Source organism: Colias eurytheme, chromosome 29, assembly GCF_061535395.1.
Source record: "Colias eurytheme isolate Ceu_HAF_F1 chromosome 29, ilColEury1 Martin Lab GWU primary, whole genome shotgun sequence".
Taxonomy (NCBI): domain Eukaryota; kingdom Metazoa; phylum Arthropoda; class Insecta; order Lepidoptera; family Pieridae; genus Colias; species Colias eurytheme.
Window position 1 is genome coordinate 1,199,358 of NC_143008.1, and position 20,222 is coordinate 1,219,579.

The 20,222-nt window shown below is 34.4% G+C and overlaps 2 protein-coding genes across 3 annotated transcripts in view; one reads left to right on the forward strand and one right to left on the reverse strand.

Moving 5' to 3' along the window:
• The first annotated feature begins 565 nt into the window (after positions 1 to 565).
• On the forward strand, positions 566 to 14,191 carry LOC149896024 (serine hydrolase-like protein). The gene is made up of 5 exons (XM_090118086.1): positions 566 to 870; positions 5,347 to 5,508; positions 6,092 to 6,199; positions 7,088 to 7,364; positions 12,721 to 14,191. The coding sequence occupies exons 1-5, from the start codon at positions 822 to 824 to the stop codon at positions 13,022 to 13,024; spliced, it is 900 nt and encodes a 299-aa protein (XP_089974212.1). The 5' UTR covers positions 566 to 821; the 3' UTR covers positions 13,025 to 14,191.
• A 179-nt stretch (positions 14,192 to 14,370) lies between these two features.
• LOC149896025 (serine hydrolase-like protein) overlaps positions 14,371 to 20,222 on the reverse strand; it is a 98,460-nt gene continuing 92,608 nt past the window's right edge. Inside the window, exons 1-6 of one of the 2 annotated variants that reach the window (XM_090118339.1) lie at positions 17,698 to 17,831; positions 17,018 to 17,085; positions 16,244 to 16,513; positions 15,898 to 16,094; positions 15,432 to 15,529; positions 14,371 to 14,853 (exon numbers count right to left, since the gene is read on the reverse strand). In XM_090118339.1, coding sequence (XP_089974465.1) covers positions 14,559 to 14,853; positions 15,432 to 15,529; positions 15,898 to 16,094; positions 16,244 to 16,513; positions 17,018 to 17,085; positions 17,698 to 17,732 — 963 coding nt within the window. In that variant the 5' untranslated portion in view covers positions 17,733 to 17,831 and the 3' untranslated portion in view covers positions 14,371 to 14,558. Of the gene's footprint in view, positions 14,854 to 15,431; positions 15,530 to 15,897; positions 16,095 to 16,243; positions 16,514 to 17,017; positions 17,086 to 17,697; positions 17,832 to 20,222 lie in introns of those variants that run through there. The other variant, XM_090118340.1, reaches the window with a different exon arrangement.

Below are 20,222 nucleotides of genomic sequence, written 5' to 3' on the forward strand. Positions count from 1 at the left end.
CAAAGTAATGCACAAAGTAGTTTACAATCGCATTATAGGTACTCTTGACTATATTATTTAATAAGGAGGTACATAGGTAGGTATGTACTTAGCGTAAATTTTACATTGAATCCAGATCATTCAATTTATTAAGGACTAACAATTGAAACGTGGTAATTATTGATATACATATTTAAAAACCACCTTTTTGAAGAAAACCATTATGCACTATCCAAGTTTACCTATCTTCTTATCTAGATTCCCGCCCGCGGTTTCCTATAAAACTCCCAATTTGTATAAAATTTAATAAAATATTATGTACTAAATCCTTCCTCTTGAATCACGCTCTCTATTACATAAAATCGCATCAAAATCCGATTGGTAGTTTTAAAGATAAGCATATATAGGGATTTAGGGATAGGGAAAGCGACTTTGTTTTATAATATTACGTAGATTACGTAGCGCGTAGTCACCGCGTAGTGATGATTGACAATTATTACACGATCGCGCGAATGATGAGGCGATTATTGTGTGATTTGTTTAAAAAAAACGGAACGTCATTTTGCACTTTGAATTTTGAAACAATAAACATGCCAAATGCCAATGTCAATAGTCAATACTGAGTTGACGTAAGTACATGATGTAAAAAAGGTAAATCTTCCTCCGTAAACGCTAATGTAATATTTTTTCCTGTGAATTAAGATTGGACCTTGTACTGTTCAACCTTATTAAATATTATTAATAATACAATTCCGTGGTTAACTCAAAAATTACAATTAAAGTTTCAAAAGTGTCAATTTTATAGTGTTTCAAGGAAATTATAAAACCTTTATTTAATTACAATGGAATTTAAAGAAGAGCTGGTCAAAGTTCCCTGGGGGAATGTTGCAAGTAAGTGATAATTAAACCTACAAGCTTCAAATATCCGATGACCAAATTTATTAAAAAGTGGTAACAGAGTTGTGCAAATAGGTTTAGAGACATTTAATAAAATAAAGATATTAATTTGGTAAAACTGTACATTATAGGGCGTGGAATTTGGGGGTAGTGGGGGGTGGAGAGAGGGGGGGTGGGTACTAGGAACTTCCCCTGTAAAGGGGGGGGCGCGAAAATTAATAGTTTTCGAGATATTTACAAATTAAGTTTTGGTCCGCCTAAAGCAAAGGGGGCGCAAAGTAAGGACTTAGAAAATTTTTGATCTAAAGTGAAAATTGTATAGGAATCATAAAATACATAATTTTTATTCAAAACGCTAAAATAAGCATGTTTTATAAAAAAAACTTTTTCTCTAAAATATAAAATGGCCGAGATATTCGCCCTCAAAGATTGATGATAAAACCTAACCTAACCCTTTCCCTATCTCCTCATGTCTTTTTTATATTGTCTCAGACACTGCCTTAGCTCCGGCGCTACGGGAAGTGCAGCCCTTCCGCCCTTGCGTGACAAAGCACGGTCGCCCGTACTCCACTTCGCAGCTTCAGCTTATTGGTCGCCTTCGGCGACCAGCCTCAGCCGCTCCGCTCCGCACGGCTCCCGAGCTTTGTCACGGCGGGCGAGGGCTGCTCTCCCTCCGCGCCTCCGGCTTTTTACATACACTCTAGGGGTAGGGCAAACAAGACCACGTGGAATTCGGGGTTGACAGCTTCGGTTCTGTGGCAAGTCTTATGATAATGCAATGCTTATTTTAGCGTAACGTTTTTTAGCTAGATTCGGACTTTCGCAGCTTAATATTGAATACATAATATTCCATCATTGAAAAAATTTACATTTTACAATCCGTCATGTATCTTGGTAATTATCAAGTTTAGAGAAAAGTTGCCCCAACAAAACATGCTTTTATTAGCGTAATCTTTACGATAAAACAATAATAAATAGGATAGTCCGCTAAACGGATGAATAAAATAAATTAGTCGTCCGATTACCGGATGAATAAAATAATTTAATCGTCCGATAACATCTATTTATCTATATAGTTAGGTTATCGGGGTTTCTTTAGAGAACTGCCGCACGTATTATAGGTTTTTTGTGGGGGGAGGAGGGCACACGTAGGTATTTGATTTTTTTTTGCGCGTCGACGGAGCCCCGCTTCGCGGGGCTCCTATTTCTGTGTAGTTTTTTTTTTAAAGAAACCTAACCTAACCTAACCTAACGGCTAACCTAACCTAAACTAGATTTTTTTTTGCGCGTCGACGGAGCCCCGCTTCGCGGGGCTCCTATTTCTGTGTAGTTTTTTTTTTTTAAGAAACCTAACCTAACCTAACCTAACGGCTAACCTAACCTAACTTGATTTTTTTTTGCGCGTCGACGGAGCCCCGCTTCGCGGGGCTCCTATTTCTGTGTAGTTTTTTTTTTAAGAAACCTAACCTAACCTAACCTAAAGGCTAACCTAACCTAAACCTAACCTAACGAATTGAGGGTGAATATCTCCGCCATTTTTGATTTTAGAGAAAAGTTGTTCCTATAAAACATGCTTATATTAGCGTTATCTTTACGATAAAACAATAATAAATAGGTGTTAAAATGACACCAACTCCATCAAAAGTCCTGCACCCCCTTTGCTTTAGTCCAACCCAACTAGCTTTAGTGTTAAAAGGTTATCTAGTAATCCGAATAATCGGACGATTAAATTATTTTATTCATCTGGTAATCGGACGACTAATTTATTTTATTCATCCGTTTAGCGGACGACTAGACACTTCGATTAATATTTTTGTTAAATTATAAATTGCGAATAGAATTTTATTTTATTTAATCTATTTTACAAAAACTATACTTAATAATAATTATTTTTAATGTTGTTGTTAAAAAATATACAAATTTCATAAATAAAATTTAAATTATAATATTTTTTTTGTTAGATAGAAATGTTTTACCTGAAATGAAACGCGTTTGACAATCGCTGTAGGTCAATTTGACACTGTCATAACAGTAAGTTCGCGTTTCAAAGATAAAATGGAGTAAAATTTTCCGATTTTCAAAAATTCGTGACTCAAAAACAAAAAGTTTTCGCGCTGTGAAATTTCAGATTTAGGTTCCATAGGACAATAGCTAACCACAAAAAAAATTACGACTCTCAACTCCACGCCCTATAATGTACAGTTTAGCCCAAGCTATAGTATTGGTTTTACAAGCTCATTTTTTGTTGTGTTTACCTTTAAAGCATGATAAACATTTAGCAAGAGTTTGGTACTGTTGGAGAAGTATATAAAAATAATCAAGGAGTTAACCAGTCATAGTAAGTCTACTATGACTGATGACCAACATGTATAATTAATTCTTAATATACAGGATGTCCCACTGTTGGTATACTAAGCTCAAAGGAGGTTATAGTTTTGCATACGCTGAGTACGTAAAAAATGTTTATAAAATTCCACATTTTTTTCAAATAGATGAATTCTTAAAACTCTATGTGTACACCCATAACAAGCAACACGCCCAACTTTGCCACCAGCACATGAGCTATCGACTATTGTTTAAGATTAGGTATGTTTTCATAGACAGAATGCTCACATTAGAGAAACAGTATATGCTGGCTGCGCGAAGCTAGAGAAGAAAACATGGATTTTCAGGAAAAATTTTGCAAAAAAAAGCAAAGTATTTTTTAATTGATCAGTGTATGCAAAATTGCAAAACTACAAGTCATTTTGTGCTTAGTATACCAATAGTGGGACACCCTGTATAATATCTCACATTATGATCTCACATAAGACTCCTATATACAATAATACATGTTTTAATCTTTCACATTGAGAAGCTGTTATAGAATTTTTTATTGCCAATGAAAATTGTTGTTTTTTTGAGTTATATTCTTGCAATAGCTGCTTGTCCTGAATTGACCCAGAATAATCATAAAATTGACTATGACACCCATAATTAATTATTATAATGTCTGTCTATTGGTTACATAATTTTTAAAATCAATTCAGTAGATTCATGCCCGTTTTCACCAACATCCCCTATACTACCACATAAGTATGGGACCCTTTACTTAAAAGGTCCCCTAAACTAGCCCCTATATAAAATTGCGTTTCACCATCATTTCTATCCCCTAACTAGGGGTTACATAACTATGTGACGTTTTTTTTTCGATGTTAGTGATTGTTTCACTTGTAGACTTATCGATACTTTTAAATAATATCGTTTTTTATAAAATTCTCTGAAGTTTTTACACAAATAGATATAGTTTATGATAAATAATGTTTTCATAGCAATAATAAATATATATATTTATATATAATAATAGATATATCAATGTCATAAACTCATAAATTAACAATTTTTTCCGCTTTATAATATTAGTGTAGATATTTAGCGCGTTCAAGCAAACAAACAAACACTTCAGCTTTATAATATTAGTATGGATAACAAATTAATAATTATCATTGAAATTATCATAACATGAATTATGTAATATGTATTCTTAAATTATGTAGATCTATACAAATATTATAAAGAGGAAAGGTTTGATTTTTTGTTTGTTTGTTTGTTTGTATGAATTGAATAGGCTCCGAAACTACTTGGCAGATTTGAAAAATTCTTTCACTGTTGGAAAGCTACATCATTTCTGAGTGACATAGGCTAGGTTTTATCCCGGAAATCCCACGGGAACGGGAACTATGCGGGTTTTTTTTTGAAAACGCGGGCGAAGCCGCAGGCGGAAAGCTAGTTCTCTAATATTTACTTAAATTTCAAGTGGTAAGGTATACAGCGTGTAATTGTTAAGTGTACACAATACACATGCATGATGCAATTATTCCGTAACTATTAGATATCAAAAATCTTTAAACTGGTGTCAAAAGCTCTCTACCTAATGAGTAAAATGACAATAATAACTTTTTAAAAATAAAATGGGAAATATCCAAAATTCCATCAAACTCTCCCATACATTTGCTTGAACACATGGACCACCTCTGGGTTGTATTTAAAAATATTTTTCTGTTAGATAGTCCTTTTATTTAGGCAGGCTATTACGTCTTTATTATAATATCATGCTATAACCAATAGGAGCAGAGAAGCAATGAAAAATGTTGCAATAATATTACTTTTGAAATCAAATAAAGTATTGTGGGTCAGTTAGTTAAATATAGAAGAAAAAGAGCGTGTTTACCGAGCACACGTGTCAGAAGTGAAACTTCTTTGGCAAGATTCAAAGATATCAAAATCGTCGCCTTACTCAATGACGGTATTGCCATGACGCGACCTTGAAATTTTACTTTCAACGCGCCTAAAGAAGTTAACGATCTACTGTAGTTCCTGAGATTAATATGTTCAAATAAACAAACTCTTCAGCTCTATATTATAAGTAAAGATTGCATGCAGTTTACGTTTGTAGTTCTTAATTTTAAAATTTTCATCAACTGATTTCAGCGCTATCATGCGGCAACCCCAAAGGCGAGAAAGTGTTGCTAGTACACGGCCGCCTGGACAGTGCCGCCACATACATACCGTTATTGCGGTTACTGCCGAAAAAGTATTGCTATGTTGCGTTCGATATGCCTGGCAATGGGAAGTCAGATCCGTTCCCTAAAGGTAAGTTTTAGTGTATCTTGGCTAATGTTCGAATTATCTATACTATATCATAGTCACTACATAGTATTTAGAACAAAGTCGCTTTCTCTGTCCCTATGTCCCTCCGTATGCTTAAATCTTTAAAACTACACAATGGATTTTGATACGGTTTTTTCAATAGATAAAGTGGTTCTCGAGGAAGCTTCTTTAAGTATATAATTTATTAGGTTTTAGACAAAGCGGACGAAGCCGCGTGGGGAAAGCTAGTAGTTTTATAATTGAGACAATTTTTTATTTTTGAAACACACAGGGATGACAGGAGAAACATTTTGCAATTAAATTATCTTCCTGTAATTTCTACAAATATTTCAAGAACAGTAACAACAAAAACAGTCCAGCCATACTTCAGTTTTAGCGGAACAAATACAAAGTAATAGATTTTTTTTTTAATATTATACAATTTAAAAAAAGGTATATTTTTTAAAGTTTATTACTTATTCTTAGAGAAATTTTAAAAATTACACAAATCTATACGATTTCCTTCCTATCTTTTACTTCCAAATAGTCAAATAGTTTATATAAAATTGTAAATTATAATTTACAGGCACAATTCTTTCTCGCTTCATCGGCGTGGTTGTGATAGATTTGATCGTAAAGCATTTGGGCTGGAAGAAGTTCATCTATTTCGGACACTCCTTGGGAGCTGAACAGGGTGAGATATTGTTTGTTATAAAATATAATAAAAAAGAGCGTTATGTGCCGAGCGAACGTGTCAGAAGTGAAACTTCTTTGGCTAGATTCAAAGATAACTAAATCGTCGCCTTACTCCATGACGTGACGGTATTGCTATAACGCGACCTTGAAATTTTACTCTCAATACGCCTAAAAAAGTTTCACTTTAAAAAATATACAATTGATAACCTCCTTTTTTTTTGAAGTCGGTTAAAAATACATGCATCTACGTTGTTAGATTGTAGTTTCAAAACTTCCATGAGCCAAATTTTTATTTTTACAGCACACATGTCAAAATTATTGATTTCAAGATGCCAAAGCCAAAGATGTTTCACTTCTGACAAAAGTTAAAAATTCATTTATGGGCCAAGGTATACGTTTTTACAATAGAATTCCTCATAGTATTAAAGAGTTTAGTAGTGTTAAATTTAAAACTTATTTAAAAAATGTATTAGTTCAGAGAGCCTACTACAGCATTAAGGAATATATGGAAGATGAAAATCCATGGAGTGCTGTCGCGTTAGAATAACAGGACAGTTCTTTGGCATATTATGATAATATATAATATTATGTAGCTAGATGTAAGTAACATGTAATGTAAAATTATATTGTATATGGACATGACTTTAAAAGAGCAACTATGGAGTTTCTTGCCGGTTCTTCTCCATAGATACTGCTTTCCGAATCGGTGGTAAATTTAAAGAATGTAATGACGATTCAAAAGTGCTTCTGGAAGAAGTCTAATTGAATAAATAAATGTTTGAGTTTGAGTTTGAGTTTGAGTTTGACACGTGTGTTAGGCACACTCGCTCTTTTTATTATGTTTAATTAAATGTTTATTAGTATATTACTTTCCTTCCTCCACCAGGCATGTTCTATTCAGCGATTTACCCGAAACACATAAAGAAGGCAATTTTCCTCGACCCTGGACCATCCATAAACTGGTGTAAGGATGTAAACTACCCAGTATTTTTCAAGGAAACATATGAAAATTTCTACGATAATTGTCACAAGTATGATTATGAGAAGGAATATACAATGGAGGAAGCGATTAAAGCTGTGAGGAATAATCGAGCGTTGAATGAGGAACAAGCTAAGATGATATTGTCCAGGAATCTTATAGAAACCGGTCCGGATACTTATAAGTGAGTGCAATCATGTTAAAGAATGTTTAATGATCTTTTACTAATCCATACTACCTCGTGTGTTCATAAGTTTTGAGACGAACTTTGTAGTTAAAAAATAAGATAAAATATCACTGGCTGATATTTATTTCTTTTTCCAATTTTGAATTTGGAATGTTTACTTTTAATTTCTTTGATTTTCAAATTAATTTCTTTCAATTTTCTCGTGATGGAGGGAACTAATAGTAGGGGAGCCCAGGATGCTAAATGTGGATTTACTCGAGCGTCACGGGAACCTATTAAAATTGGTAGATTAGACCATAGCGAGAAAAAAAGGTCCTATAATGTTTTCACTTTTAGCGGTGGGGAAGGGTTTTTTGATTTTTTTTAATTTAAAAAAGAAAAAAATTGGCTTGGAAATACTCAAGCGCGTTAGATATTGATATTTTGCATGCTCCAGGACGTCACTGAAAAAAAGTATACGTTAATCTGACGATTTAAGTGGCGGTTTCATCGCTATGAAGAAAGGGTAAAAAATTAAAGTAATATTATTCGAGCGCGTCAGATTAATATATGGGGGGGTTAATTACAATATAAGAAGTCCCCATTTCGCTAATCTGACGATTCGAGCTCAACCTTAGGGAATTATGGATTATTCAAATTTTCCAGCGGGGCCCCTGAGCGCACCCACCAACCATAACTGCTCATATTGACTAGAGGTACTAATGAATAGCTAAGGTACCGTCCCTTATAGTAATCTGACGCGCTCGAGTAAATCCCAAAATCCCCTCTTGGGCTCCCCTACTATAAAGAATTACGTGCGACCGTGATTTCGCTGTATGGCGGGGAAAAAACCAATGGAGATTTTCCGTGAGGTGAAAATTTTTGGTGTGAGCCGTAACTTCGTGTATTACACTATCAAACGATACAAGGAGACTAATTCTTTGCAAGATCGCCAAAGAAGTGGCCGGCCACGCTCTGTGAGGACGCCTGCGAACATCAAAATCATCAGAGAGCGACTTCGCCGAAATCCATGTCGCACTTAGAAAAAACTCGTACTGCAGACTGATATTTCACGCGTATCAATCAACAGAATACTGAAATATGATCTTAAGGTAAAGGCGTACAGCCGTAGGAAAATTCTCTTTTTAAACGACCGCCTTCGTAAATTGCGACGCGATCGTTGTCCAATACTGCTTAGGCGCGGGACATATACAAGCGGCGCGGCGCGCATCGGGCGCACCGCGGGCGCGCCAGCCGGCGCGCCTCGGGCGCGCTGCCGGCGCGCCTCAGGCGCGCTGCCGGCGCGCATCGGGCGCGCTGTTGGCGTCCGAAAATGATATTTATATAGAGTGGTTAAATGCATTTTCTTCATGCATAATTTAGTAAAATTATGTTTTTTGTGCTAAAAGAGATTTGAAAGTAACGTTAATTTGAAAGTAACGATTTTGTTTTGATAATTCCTTGTAAGTAAATAGCGAGGATAACCCCACGATTGCAAATATATCTTTGTTGGAAATGTTGGAATTTACTTGGAAAATTTTATAGTACTTTTAAAGTAATTTTAAAGTAGTACTGGTGTAATGATGGAAGAAAAGAAGGTTAAAATAACACAAAATTTATATTGTACTAGCGGTCCGCCCCGGCTTCGCCCGTGGTACATATTTCGCAATAAAAGGTAGCCTATGTTCTTTCTCAGGGTCTAAAGATTATCTGTGCCAAATTTCATCAAAATCGGTCCAGTACCTAGTTTATGCGTGAAAACCATACATACATACATACATACATACATACATACATACAAACCTTTCCTCTTTATAATATGTATTAGTATAGATAAAATATGGTTTTCAAACACAGGTTTACATTTAAACCATATAAATCTTATCATTAAAATCTCAGTTCAAAAGTATTTACAGTACTGATCATTCCACAATATTATTACAATTACAAATAAATAAAAAACACAATCAAAATCAGGATTATCTTTATTTCTGACATTGTAAATACATGGGAACTTTCATTATGCTCTTCTTCATTTTCACTTTCCCTACTGCCATCACCTGTGTAAATCATTTCATCGATTAATTCAATTCACCTTTAAAAACAAAACGAAGAAGGGTATGTAATAGCAGCTCTATATAATTCCACACAGAGAGAACACATTTTTGACTGACAGGCTACCGTCTCCTACCACCCGATTTGTTTTTGATTGTGTATGACCGTGAATTGACCTCTATTTGGATGCGATGGGGGAAGCGCGCCTGCGGTACGCCTGCGGTACGCCCGCGGCGCAACCGTGGCGTGCCGCCTCGTCGCCTTTCCAAAATTCTTTCATACAAAATGTATAAGAAGGACGTGGTGCAAAACAGATTCAAGAGGTGCGCTTATGGCACGCCCGCGCCCGCGCCGCTTGTGTTTGACCCGCGCCTTAGGAGACACGATGCGAGGAAGATACTCTTTACTGATGAGAAAATCTTTACTGTCGAAGAAAAATTCAACCGACAAAACAATAAAGTGTATGCCAAAAGTAGCAAGGACGTCCCACCTTCAGCACGGAATGTCTTGCGTTCTCATCATCCGGCTAGTGTGATGGTATGGTGGGGAGTTTCGTATGAAGGTGTCACTCCGCTGCATTTCTGCCAACAAGGTGTCAAGGTGAAAGCCAAGAATTATCAAAGTGATATTTTAGAAGCTGTTGTGAAACCCCTATCTCATACTTTATTTCACAACAAGGATTGGGTTTTCCAGCAAGACTCAGCGCCATCTCATAAGGCAAAAACCACCCAAGCTTGGTTGAAGGAGAATGTGCTGTCTTCATTGCGGCTAACGAATGGCCCTCCTCCAGCCCCGACTTCAACCCGCTGGATTATTCTTTATGGACTGAATTAGAGCTCAGGGCCTGCCGAAAGTCCCACCGAAACTTGGAGTCACTGAAGCGAGCTCTTGTCCGAGAGGCAAAGCGAATTCCATTGGAAAAGATTCGTGCCGCTATAGATGACTGGCCAAATCGTCTGAGGGCCTGTATAAAAAATAAGGGTGGACATTTTGAGTGATAATGAAAGTTTATTGTTTGTTATTAATCACTTAATATGTTGTATAAATTTTAGAATTTTAAGTTAAATATTACAAAAGATATGCAACTTTTATTTCGTCTCAAAACTTATGAACACACGAGGTAATATTATAAATGCGAAAGTAACTCTGTCTGTCTGTCTGTTACTCAATCACGCCTAAACTACTGCACCAATTTGCATGAAATTTGGTATTGAGATATTTTGATACCCGAGAAAGGACATAGGCTACCTTTTATTGCGAAATATTTAGTACCACGGGCGAAGCCGGGTCGGACCACTAGTATTATAATATAGCTTTTCTCACGCGGTTTCGGTAACGATGTCTAAATTAAATACTTAAATCTTCCTCGCTATCCATTGGTGAAAAGAGTGAAAAACAGTGCAGTAATAAAAAAAAATATTTATTTAAAACCAAATACGAACTTTAATGCAAACAACTTTAAGTGCTTAGTTAGTATGAAACTATACGTACGTACGTGTTGAAATTTATTAATACTGAAATATCAAAAAATACTAGCTGTACTGCGCGGTTTCACCTGCGGCCGAACCCGTGGGTAAAATCAATCAACAAAATCCGTCCTTTGGTTCACGTGTGAAAGAGTAATACACATCCAACTTCACAAACTTTCTAGTCTATAATATTAGTAGGATTCATATAGGGGGCATTTCACGCGAAGCGGATACAGATTTCGGGGTCAAGTTTCCGATTTTGATTATATTTTAGTATGTTACACCTGTATATATCCTCGGTATGTATACGGAATATTTTTGCATTTAGAAGCTTAGTTTTCAAAATACAGGTCTTTGAAGATGTCAGCAAGCGCGAGGCATGCGTGACTTTGAATGTAATTACCAGTTCAAGAAAAGGATTTTTTTAATAAATTGATGACTGAATAATAATCCTCATTAAAAAACCTTTGTATTCTCATAAGTTGAGAGTTTGAGAATACGTATATATCTCGTCAATTATTTATTTAAATTAAAACCTACATATAGACCTCCAATTAATTTTTAAAAACCTATCTGTTGACACCTCATTTAATCCAAATTTCTCGAATTTATTTTTTATCCCAGTCGCGTTGGCATGAATATTGCCGCGCTTCGCCCTTATAATAGTAGGGGAGGCCAAGAGGGGATTTTGGGATTTACTCGAGCGCGTCAGATTACTATAAGGGACGGTACCTTAGCTATTCATTAGTACCTCTAGTCAATATGAGCAGTTATGGTTGGTGGGTGCGCTCAGGGGCCCCGCTGGAAAATTTGAATAATCCATAATTCCCTAAGGTTGAGCTCGAATCGTCAGATTAGCGAAATGGGGACTTCTTATATTGTAATTAACCCCCCCATATATTAATCTGACGCGCTCGAATAATATTACTTTAATTTTTTACCCTTTCTTCATAGCGATTAAATCGCCACTTAAATCGTCAGATTAACGTATACTTTTTTTCAGTGACGTCCTGGAGCATGCAAAATATCAATATCTAACGCGCTTGAGTATTTCCAAGCCAATTTTTTTCTTTTTTAAATTAAAAAAAATCAAAAACCCTTCCCCACCGCTAAAAGTGAAAACATTATAGGACCTTTTTTTCTCGCTATGGTCTAATCTACCAATTCTAATAGGTTCCCGTGACGCTCGAGTAAATCCACATTTAGCATCCTGGGCTCCCTGTATTAGGGAATCCACATTTAGCATACTATAATAAATGTAGCTTCTAAACTTCTGCGATGACCACTCTAGAACTTGGCATGAAGTTTAAGCATAATATAAGCCATTTATTTAATGATCTAAAATTTTTTTACAAATAATATGCTAAGTTCGTAAAAAATTACAAAGAAAAATATTTTTATATTTTTCTTAGGAATTTAAAAATAAATTCGAAATTCAAAATATGAGAAAAATTTTTTTTTTAATAGGGATTATTATTCAGTCATCAATTTATTAAAAAAATCCTTTTCTTGAACTGATAATTAATTACATTCAAAGTCACGCATGTCTCGCGCTTGCTGACATCTTCAAAAGCCTGTATTTTGAAAACTAAGCTTCTAAATGCAAAAATATTTCATATACATACCGAGGATATAATTATACAGGTGTAACATACTAAAATATAACCGAAATCGGAAACCTGACCCCGAAATCTGTGTCCGCTTCGCGTGAAATGCCCCATAGACTACATACACATATTTTTTACGAAAAGAAATGTTTTCCATATAATATTAGTATGATATTTAATATAGATAATGAATTACAAATAAGTACATTAATTTTTACTAAAAATATATTTATACATTTTCAGATTGTCATGGGACAGGCGATATAAGAATTTGGCAACCTTCAACGCACCCCCCGAGTACTATTACGAACTATTCACACTACACCCCCCACCCTCCCTACTTATCTGTTCAATAGACTTAAAACCATTTTTCTATTCAAAGAAAAGCATAACAACAAATTTAATTAATATTTGGGAGGAAAAGTGCAAAAATGTCAAAACAATTTGGGTTGAGGGAACTCATGATTTACATCTTACTAGCGCGGAGAAATTTATAAACGACGTTTTAGAGTTTTTAGAGAAGCCAATCGTTAAAGCTAAAATTTAGAATAATTACGGGTAAAAACGTGTACGTGCCGAGCACACGTGTCAGAAGTGAAACTTTTGCAAGATTCAAAGATGCCAAAATCGATTACTCCATGGCGTGACGGTATTGCCATGACCCGACCTTTAAATTTTACTATCAACGCGCCTGAAGAAGTTTCACTTCAATATGTGATATGAAAATGTTACTTATAAGAAGGTTATATGTAATATATTTCTTTTGTTAAAATTTTGTGACAATGGTCCTTCGAGTCGTATTATGATTTTAGAGAAGTAATATACCACTGAATAAGGAAATATAAATTACAATAACAAGGAAAACATATTAAATTACCTTAAATTATGATAAATACATTTGTTATTTCATGTTAATATACAAAACCACCGAATGACATTCCAACATTGATCTATACATATATATATATTTTTATTTTTTACTTTTTTAACATGGATTATACATTTTTATTATCGCATGCGCAAAAGAGCGATGCAATTTTCTTGCGTTGGTTCTACAAAGAAAAGGACTAGATTCTCTCAACTTGAAAGTAAAAAGTGACTCTTTCTTTAATTTTAAACGTCTGACGTTACCCCTTCAATAGAGCAATTTTATTCACTGATAAATGGGTTTAATATAAAGATAGTAGTACTAGGAGCGTATGTGCCGAGCACACGTGTCAGAAGTGAAATTTCTTTGGCAAGATTCATAGATACCAAAATCGTCGCCATGACATGACGGTATTACTATGATGCGACCTTGAAATTTTACTCTCAACGCGCCTAAAGAAGTTTCGCTTCAAAAACCCGAACTCCGACTATATTAATTGGTTTTTGAATTCTGGGAGATATAAAGGTATTCTCTACTAACAAAATATTTCCGAAGATATTTTTAATTTAGTGTATATTATTTAAGTGTATAATTTAGAACAATTTTTAATGCCAAAGTATGACTTTGCGCTTACATATTAAGAAAGTTATACCTATTTTATATGAACTTGAATATATGTGATGTTTTTCAAGTCATTAGGTACTAATTTAATGTGAAGGGATATGTATACCAGTTCTTTATAATTTTATACAAAGCATTTTTTATGATTTGACTATATTTTTATAGGCTTGGTTTATAGGTGATTATTTTAAGTGTTCCAGGGGGACCTTTTTTTTGAATGTTCTGTTTAAATTATTATTTAACAATAGAATTGTTATTTTTAAGTTTTAAAGCATTAAATGCATTTTATAAACATTGTTTTTTTTTTATTATTCCGAATAAGCAATTCTTATATGATTTTCTTTAGATTACTGATTTGTCAAATACTTACAAAAACATAAGCAAAAACAATAAATGACTAGTGAGGATAATAAAAGAGGTTGTTGCTTATAAAAAATTATATATCCGTAATCCGTATCCATTTATTTCTTAGAGCATTATTTACATTTTACATACAAATATCCAATACAAAATCAATCCCAATAATTAATTTGCACTAGCATCTAACACAATTTACAATTTACATTTTTAAAATGCATTTTTTCATAAGTCATTACAATTTGGCGCGAAACTCTTCCATTAAAAACTTAGAAATGTCATCTGCCATTAGATGCGGATCTGTCATGTGAACGTCGTGATAACCATCGACAATTTTATATTTATAATTGTTATTCGGCCACGCGTTTTCATCAAACACAAAGGGCACTTTTGAATACGATCCCCGCTCTACGACTTTTTTAGCGAATACAGCTAAAATTGGCACTTTTGAATATGTGAGGAGATTTTGTAAGTTGCTCGGCGAGAACGGCATGAGAGCGGTGTTTTTCATGCTTTGGTCGTATGTGAATCTGGAAATTGGAAAAAGTTTTTAAGAGTATGCTTTAATGCAATTAAATTTATCGCCATTTGTTATTAAAGGACACGGCAATGAAAAATCAAAGACTTCTGAGGTTTGTGATGAGGATTATACTGGTTATAGAGCGTTTGAAGAAACATCTTATATATAAAATTCTCGTGTCACAATGTTAGTCTGCATACTCCTCCGAAACGGGTGGACCGATTCTCATGAAATTTTCTGTGCATATCGGGTAAGTCTGAGAATCGGCCAACATCTATTTTTCATATGTACCACGGGCGAAGCCGGGGCGGACCGCTAGTAATACATAATATTATAAAGTACGGCTTCGGAACTCGTGTTAAGATGGAGAAAATATGGCCAAAGTCAGGTTAAGGAGCTAGTAAGAAATTAATAATTTTGCTAACTACCGTAAGACTGGTTACTGGCTTTCTAAACCATTAACATTTATACACTAAAACTTTCCTCAAGAATCATGCTGAAACAATGAAAATCGATGCAGTAGTTCATTGCGAACAGACGAAGAGACAGACTTAGTTTTATAATTATATAATTTGTAGTGATTAATACCTGTATAACCCATCTCCCGCTGGTTCTACGTATCTATCCAACACATGTTCTAGGGTCTCTTCATTCATGTTGTGTGCCTTCATCAGTTTTACTTTAATCTGAAAGGTAATAAGTTACGAATTTACTCTTATCAACGAAACGACTATTGTACCGCGTTTATACATTCGTGCGAATATCGAGGCGAATAACGAACTTGCATATTTACTGCATTTAAACATTCGTGTTCGTTATTTGCCTTATGAGTTATGCGTAATTCGTACGAATGTGTAAATGCGGCTTTATCTTGTCGTTTAAAGGGGAGTGGTGCTATTACAAGGGATTTCCTTGCGAAAATGTGTCGTGTGATGATGCGTTGCCAATATGTGAAATGTGTTCTATTGCTCAGAACTATAAAAATTATATAATACATATCTCGCAAGCATTCCTCGCACACGTCATCTCTTTTAAAAAATAAAAATCCACTCACATCATCCAGCTTATACTTGGGCGCAGATTCCTTTCCAAGGATATTTATCGTATACTTGCTATCGTCGTAATATCCCGCAAAGTACTCTTTGTACCAGGCTCCAAACTGGTTAGGAGCAATCGTGAAGTATAAAGGTAAGGGATCCAGTTGTACGAAGCGCGTGAATTGCCCTGGATATGCTAGGTCGTAATATGCTCCTATAAGTGGTAAATGATATTGGTATATGGGTCACTTCATTGTTGGTTTATTAAAACTTGATCAGCTTTTTTGGGTGAAAGAGGAACAAGTTTAATAATTAAGAAGAATATATTAATTTCGATATTATTAATAAATATTTTCTACTCACCCACAGCAGTACCCAAAGAGTGAGCCACATACACCAATTTGTCCCATTTAAAATGCTTAACAACCTTCTCTATTGTGGGCACTAAATCGAAATAAGAGTATCGAATGCCTGGAGGTAATCTATCCGAAAAGCCGTTACCAGGCAGGTCTATAGCCACGTAGAAGAAGCAATCTGGTAACAGCTTGATCAAAGGACGGAAAGAGGTGCAAGGGACCAATCTACCAGGGACCATTAATACTGGAGAGTTGCTGGAAGTACCCCATGTTACCCCTAAAATTAAAAGATGTTTTGAGTAATTATTCGTTTTATACTTCAGAGTTCAGACCAGTTTAGCTTTGGTCATCGATATATGAAATAGTGAGTACCTATGTATTTTTTATTAGGTGTTTGCCAGATATGTGGCGTGATAGTTACGTAGGTATTTCAATAACAATAAATATAATTATTATTTTCATTTAGTTATTTCTACTCTTAGTTTGGACTTTCAAACGAAAATATAACGAAAAGAAATTAATTTATCCCAAAAGAACCATTGTTCGATTTTAGAGTTCAATATGCCTATCGTGGGCTCAGATTTTCACAAGTTTCATATGATTCAGAAGTTTCCGCGCAATGTGGGAACAAGATGCAAACAAACAGACAAAAATGATAGTATGCAGAACGAATGCATAATTTATGTTCACTTCAATTTACAATTGAATTGAATTAAATTTTACATTATTTATTATATTATGTACTTACGTATAAATATGATAGATGAAAATTAATTATTACCTGCTATTTTTCCCCATGGCGCATTTATAGAGAATGGTTTTTCAGTACTAACTAACGAAGCCATTGTTCTGGAATGAAAATTTTAATTTTTTTATTGAATCTTAAACATTCTTATCTATGTAATTAAAGACTCAAATGAAAATATTAATTCCACGAAAAAATTCTAATTTAAACGTCATTGCGTACGAACTCTAACATTCGTGCGAATAGCGAGGCAAATAATACAATCGTAAACAGTAATTAGGTTATTCACCTTGAGATTTAGTTTTTCGGACGCGGACGTAAACAATGGGAAGCATTCGCGATGTTAGGGCCACCGCAAATGTGTTGCCGGCCTTTGAAGTATAGGTACCTAAGTATTCCCTTTTCTTGAACAATGTTTAGCGTAGACACATAAGTATACGAATGTTTCGTCGAATATACCGTTGAGTCACGAGGGGAATGGCGAACTCGAATGTGTAAATGCCCCATTATAAATTCGTAAGGAAATAATAGGGATGTGAATACATAACTAGTTTAGCGTTCTGCTAATTGGATGTTAAAAAAATAATAATTTAGGACGATTTACATAAACTAAAGTTAAGTCCAAAGGTCTGTGTTTTTAAATTTTTGTTACTCAACCTTCAATTAAGAAACATTGAACAATAGATACCGCATTGACAACTTGAATAAACACTTACTTTTGTTTACACCGAAACACTCGATTAAGCCTCATTTTATCATATTTTACATCTCTAAAACAAAACACTTTTAATTTAGAACGTTCTCTTTGTGAATCTCTTTTAAATTATAACCTAAAATGTTATGTATTCATTTGAGACATGTTTGAGACTTGTAATATTTATATAGATAATGTATTACGTGTACGCGACGACATAAGATACTGAATTGATAAGTTATATTAAAAACAGCAAGATATTTATGTTATACGACATCTATTTCTCTCCACGCTTTCGCCTGGGTTAGCGGGTAAAATAAATTAAATGTTTTTAACAAAAAACCAAGAAAAAACCAAACCGCCTTCACAAACAGACTAAATTTAAATGGGACCATTCGGAGACCACCTTTGAAATAATAAAAGAATCTTCATATCTCTATCTAGGAATCTAGGTTGTCGAAAGTTCCAAGGTAACAAACCAGAAATAACAGTATCTCTAACCAAAATACAATAAATTGAGAAGCTTCTTATTTCTTTATATGTCCGTTGAAAAATATATACCTAGCCCATTTATAGTGTCAGACTAGCTTTCCGCCCGCAGCTTCGCCCGCGTTTTCAGAGAAAACCCCTTTCCCGTGGGATTTCCGGGATAAAACCTATCCTATCTCTCAAGTTGGATCAAACTGCACATGGTGTGCGAATTTTATTATAATCGGTTAAGTGGTTTAGGAGTCCATTGAGGACAAACATTGTGACACGAGATTTATATATATTAAGATAAATATCGTATAGGAGCTACCAACGTTGACAAGTGAGCATTTTAGTATAGTTGGTTCTTTGATATACTGTTCCTCTTGCTATTTCGGTTAGAGTCCGGGCTGTCTGGCTGGTCGCAGTGGTTGCGTTTTTTAGTGCGCATCTCTTCTGCACAGGATAATTTCCTTAATTTAAAGTCATTTTTTAACGCGTAATTTTTAATATTTTACCTTTAGATAGATCCATTAGTCATAATTTTTTTATTGCAAGACGTTTTTTTCGTTGTTAAATAGGTGCCAGACGCAATTTTTTATTTCGTTTTTATAAAAAATTCAAATTATTTTAGAATGTCTGTAAATTTCATATTATGTTCTTCAAACATAATATAATCTAAAATTAATTAGCCAGACGCTAATTCGATTGTTAAGTATTAAATAATGTGTATAAATAAAAAAAAGTAATGAAGCATGCAGCTCATCAGCTAGTGTATTTTAACTATGCGACAGGAAATAATTGCAAGAATACAATATTATTTACACTTGTTCTTATAAATAAAAGCTTAAATGAAAAAAAATAAACATAAAAGTGAAAAATAAATTAAAGTTACCATACATTGAAAAGAATGGAATAAAAACTTTATCAATGAAGGTTAAACAATTACATTGTTAAATTTAAAAAGCCATCTTCATAATCATCATCATCATCATCTTTCCTCACACTGTCAGAATTATTTATGTTATCGTCTAAGGAATTGTTATTGTTTTCCAATATTCCATCATCTGTAAACAACTAGAAAGTTTGTTTCAATATTATTGATGTACACACGTACACACACACACAACACACACACACCACACCACACACGACACGCACACGTGAACACACACACACACGCATGTTTAAGTTTGTATTGAATTTAACTAAAGTAGTTAGCATGAATTTATATAGGTAGGTATACTAGCGGTCCGCCCCGGCTTCGCCCGTGGTACCTACATGTATAAACTATCCTATCTCTCAAGTTGAATCGAACTGCACATGGTGTGCGAATTTTATTATAATCGGTTAAGTGGTTTAGGAGTCCATTGAGGACAAACATTATGACACGAGATTTATGTATATATATTAAGAATTAAGATTAATGAATTAATATTGTTATCATCATCACTACATAGTAGGTATAAAAAAAAGTCGCTTTCTCTGTCCCTATGTCTCTTTAAATCTTTGAAACTACGCAACGGATTTTGATGTGGTTTTTTTAAATAGATAGAGTGATTCAATTGGGAGGTTTAAGTATATGTATAATAACATCCATTAAATAGTGGAGAAGTACCTACTGTTATTTTTGAGGTTTCTAATGTGATTACGTAAATAATTACAATTTTTCCACTTACAGTGCAAACGGAGGCACCCTACGAGTTTTATCAAAATAATGTACTAACTACATTGAAAAGGTCTATAGAAAAGTCCGTGATGGTATATGTCTATCTCTTATGGATAACCCACAATAACTTTTTTTTATCATTTACTTTTTACGACAAATAATGGCTAATTTTCGAAGCGATTTTAACCAATACAGCATTAATCCTTAACCAATTAAAGACCTTGAATACATTGTTCATTTAATATAGATCTATATGGCCTTTTACACATGGATTTCAGTGAATATTTTCGAAGATATTACAGATTTAAAAATTGCGGGACGTAGCGTTTGCGGCGGTACCAGCCGGCCGCCCGGCTATATCTACACATATTATATTATAAAGAGGAAAGCTTTGTTTGTTTGTTTGTTTG